This window comes from Saprolegnia diclina, assembly GCF_000281045.1.
Source record: "Saprolegnia diclina VS20 unplaced genomic scaffold supercont1.73, whole genome shotgun sequence".
In the NCBI taxonomy this organism is placed as follows: domain Eukaryota; phylum Oomycota; class Saprolegniomycetes; order Saprolegniales; family Saprolegniaceae; genus Saprolegnia; species Saprolegnia diclina.
Genome location: NW_008246140.1, coordinates 37,276 through 40,847, shown reverse-complemented (window position 1 = coordinate 40,847; position 3,572 = coordinate 37,276). Strand labels below are relative to the sequence as shown.

The window sequence follows — 3,572 nt, the reverse complement described above, 5'->3', positions numbered from 1 at the left end:
TATACGGGTATGTCGTCGCGGATCTGTCCAGATTCGAACCGTCGTCGCGTTGTTATCGAAGCTCCTGTAGGAGAAGATCGAGGGGAGTGGCAAGAGGCGGCTCTTCACAGAGGAACCAGCACGGTCAAGCCACCTGCTTTGTCGTCGCAAACCGGGAAACCATATTCGACTTCAAGAAGCATCGAAAATATATCTCCAGTTGGCCAAGCCGCAACCTCTACGCACCTCTGCACTCTACGGAGAGTCCCTTTGCTGTATCCGCGTCCAGTAGTCCAGTCGCTCGAGGACCAGTTGGTGGGCTCTGTGCATGGCGATGGAAGATACTCAGCGCAGAGTGGACGGCAGGGGACTCACGTCCACTGTCTTTTGTACAGTGTGAGCTCCCTGCACCACTCAAACCACTGTAGTATTTATCTGGCTGCCCTAAGAAACGAGAGTACACCTTTGGGCAATAACTCCACCAAGTTGATAAAAAAGTTGATTCGAGCGGGCCCCACTGAATCAAGCGTCGTCATGTATCGTTTAGTATCCATAATACACAAAATAGAAATCGTTGGACGCTGCCCAGATAGAGTTGACAGGGTGGCACCCGACGTAGGCCAAACCGGTTACGAGGAGCACGCCGACGGCGCCGAGCCGGCGCAGCGAGATCGCGACGCCGGCGACGTCAATTCGATCCTCGCTTCGCGCGAGGACCGCCACCAGTCGGTCGAGAAAACCCAAGAGCGACGCAAGCCCACTCTCTGGCGCGCGATGCTGCGCGGCCGCGATCTCGAGCTGCAGCTTCTCGAGCAACGCGAGGTGGCGCCGCCGCAACGACGAGGCGAGCGCCACGGGCAGCAGCGCGAGCAGCGTCGGTAGCGCGCCAACAAGAGCACCCAAGAGCACATAGTACGTCGGTATCGGCGCGGTTCCTAGCATGCAGTAGCAAAGAAGACCACCAAACGCCACTGCGGCTTGCAGACTCGCCAGCAGCACAAACCCATCGAGCAGCGCTGTGTAGAAGGACGTGGCAGCGACGACGCCTTGCCGGACGCGGAACCACGCCTCGAGGTTCGTGCCGACCGTGCACTCGACGACGACACCCGTCTCGAACGAGCTTGTTGGCTCGAGTCGCATCGAGTCGAATTGCGCCCAGAGCCGATGGACACCGAGCGCCAAGGATGTCGTGAGAACGCTGAGCCATGTCGACTGCAAGAGGTGTTTGATCAAGAGCAGTAGCGCAAAGGGTGCAAGACCAGCCCGGTTGTCATTGACAACGTCGGCTTCGAGCCACACAAAGTCGGGCACCGAGACAACTGGGAGCAGCGCGCCGACGTCGTTGCAACTGGTTGTATTCTCGAACCGCCCGAGAAAGCTCCAGGATCCTTGTCCGTCGACAAGACCGACTTGCACCGACAGGTTGTCTTGACGCTGTACTGGTAGCCCCCACGCCGTTGTCACGAAAAATGACGTGGCGCTCCCATTTTTATCCAAAAAGGCAAGGTCGAGCGGGTAGAGTCCGGACGCCGCCGACGGCACCGGGCTCAACTGCAGGTTCCAAAGGGCGTGGTGCGACCCATTCAACGATGTACAGAGCGGCGCCATGCTGCCCGTGACCGTATAGTTGACGTAGTCTGCGCCGTTGACCAAACCTGGGACGACAAACGGGACGCCCGGGAGTACCCCCGCTGTCCACGCAACCACAAGCACCACATTGCAGCCGACGAGCGCGAGGACTGCGATCGCCAAGAGCATGCGAGGCCACTTGACTTGGCGGGCCATAAACACACCTGGCAATGCATTGGGGCATATCGGGTGCGCTCGCTTGTCGAGAACAACGGCGTCCGCGAGGTTATAGCCGTACTTAGCGACGCTGGCGTGCGCAATGAGCTGCGGCGTCGGGGCCACGTGGAGCAAATGCAGTAGCTGGTGCACCTTGTACTGCGGGAAGAGGACCCAGACGAGCCCGCGCCCGACGTCAATCTCCGAGGTCGAGGGGGCACCAACGTCGTCTCGCTTGGCAGCGACAGCAAGGATGCCAATACACGCTAGAAAGACCGTCGTCGCTTCGAGCCAGGCCCAGAGCAGTACGTCAGCGATGAACGCGAACGACACTGCAATGCCCGTGGCGACGCCATAGACATAGGCACAGAGATACAAGACGTAGATGCGCGGTACAATCGTCCAGAGCTTTCGAAGCGGCGTCGGACATACGGCGTTGGCGACCGAGGGTGTTGCCAAGAGGAGACCCATGATTGGAAACGAAAGGACGAGCAGGAGCAGCCAAACGAGGTATCTTTGTATCAAGTTGATCGTCGCGCTGTAGATGCGGAGTTGGTGGGACATGCTTGGCGCCGCGACGCTCGGGTGCTCGGCGCTCGGCGTCGCGTCCTCCTTCTCGCGCGCCGTCAGGTTTTCATTGCACGTTTGGCAAAAGTACTTGACGCGCGGCGTAGCCCGGCAGCGCAGCACCGCATCCAGAAGCCGCAGAGCCCCGTGCCGATGCAAAGGAAACTCAGTGACGGCCGACGCGATCGCAGCTGGCGTCCATACGTGGCTGCAGTGAGCGCCCGCGCAGTAGTAGGGCAGCGTCAGTGCCGAGAGCCGGCTCGATTTTGTGCGGGCGTCGAGCGTACTCGAGATTTGGAATGGCAAGACTCTCTGGTCATCGTTGTGCAATGCGTACGCTGCCGAGGCGTCGTGGCGTGGCGGCCCGTCCGCCATCGGTACTGGCATCATCCTACTTGGCTGGTCGTGCGACTTGAAACACGTGAAAATGGGTTACCGACCGTTGCCCGTACAGGGTTGTAAACAGAAGGGAAACCACCGCCTTGCGGGCACATCCGTCGTTTTGAGGTTGACGAAGTGTGACCGTGGAAGCTGTGATGCAGAATGGTGCCGGTGATCTACTCTACTACGATGCACTAGTTGATTCTGGCTCCTTCGTGTCGTTTATGACCGAGTCCTGCGTTGCATTGTCTTCGCTATCGATGTCATGTCTGAACAACCCCCATACTCGGCGTCCTTTCCAAAAAGCTGGAGTTTTAGTGGGCCGACTTATTTATGTTATTTGCAGCTCAGAGCATTATGGTCTCGTCAGATCGAACTTCGTCCTTCTTTTCTTTTCTTTCTTCGATTTAACAGGCACACGTGTGTTATAGTCCCACAATGGAAAGGGCAGTGGTCATGGTATGGTCTCGGAAACGACACGTTGATTTTAGCAATTGCCAAGTGGAAAGTACGTGGTGCAAGATCACACGTAAAGCAATTTCCTCAATCAAGACCGAACTACTTGGGGGCAACAACCGTGTTGGTGTCCGCCGTATCAGTGGTGGGCGAGGCGGGTTCGCTACTTGACAAACAGTTTGGAAATGGCTTGAGCTGGCTTGCTCTGCGCCTGGATCTTGGATCTTGGATCTTTCTTGCGTTTGCTTTTTGATCTTGGTCTTCTAGATCGCTCGGACTTGCGCGGAAAACCTCTTCCACTGCTTGGAAACGGCCCGTGTGGAGACGTGTCTTGCACGGACGACCTTCTAGCGACCGGCAGATCGAACTGAGAACTTAGTTCATTGATTATTGACATGATGAAA

At 57.4% G+C, this 3,572-nt stretch overlaps 1 protein-coding gene across 1 annotated transcript; it reads right to left on the bottom strand.

The window, feature by feature from the left end:
* Nucleotides 1-443: 443 nt before the first annotated feature.
* Nucleotides 444-2,754, bottom strand: SDRG_14516 (hypothetical protein). The gene has a single exon (XM_008620650.1). The coding sequence runs from the start codon at nucleotides 2,719-2,721 to the stop codon at nucleotides 523-525; it is 2,199 nt and encodes a 732-aa protein (XP_008618872.1). The 5' UTR covers nucleotides 2,722-2,754; the 3' UTR covers nucleotides 444-522.
* Between the last annotated feature and the right edge of the window lie 818 nt (nucleotides 2,755-3,572).

What these genes read in the sequence shown, in the direction of transcription:
- SDRG_14516 (XM_008620650.1), bottom strand. Translation starts at nt 2,721, where the DNA reads ATGATGCCAGTACCGATGGCGGACGGGCCGCCACGCCACGACGCCTCG.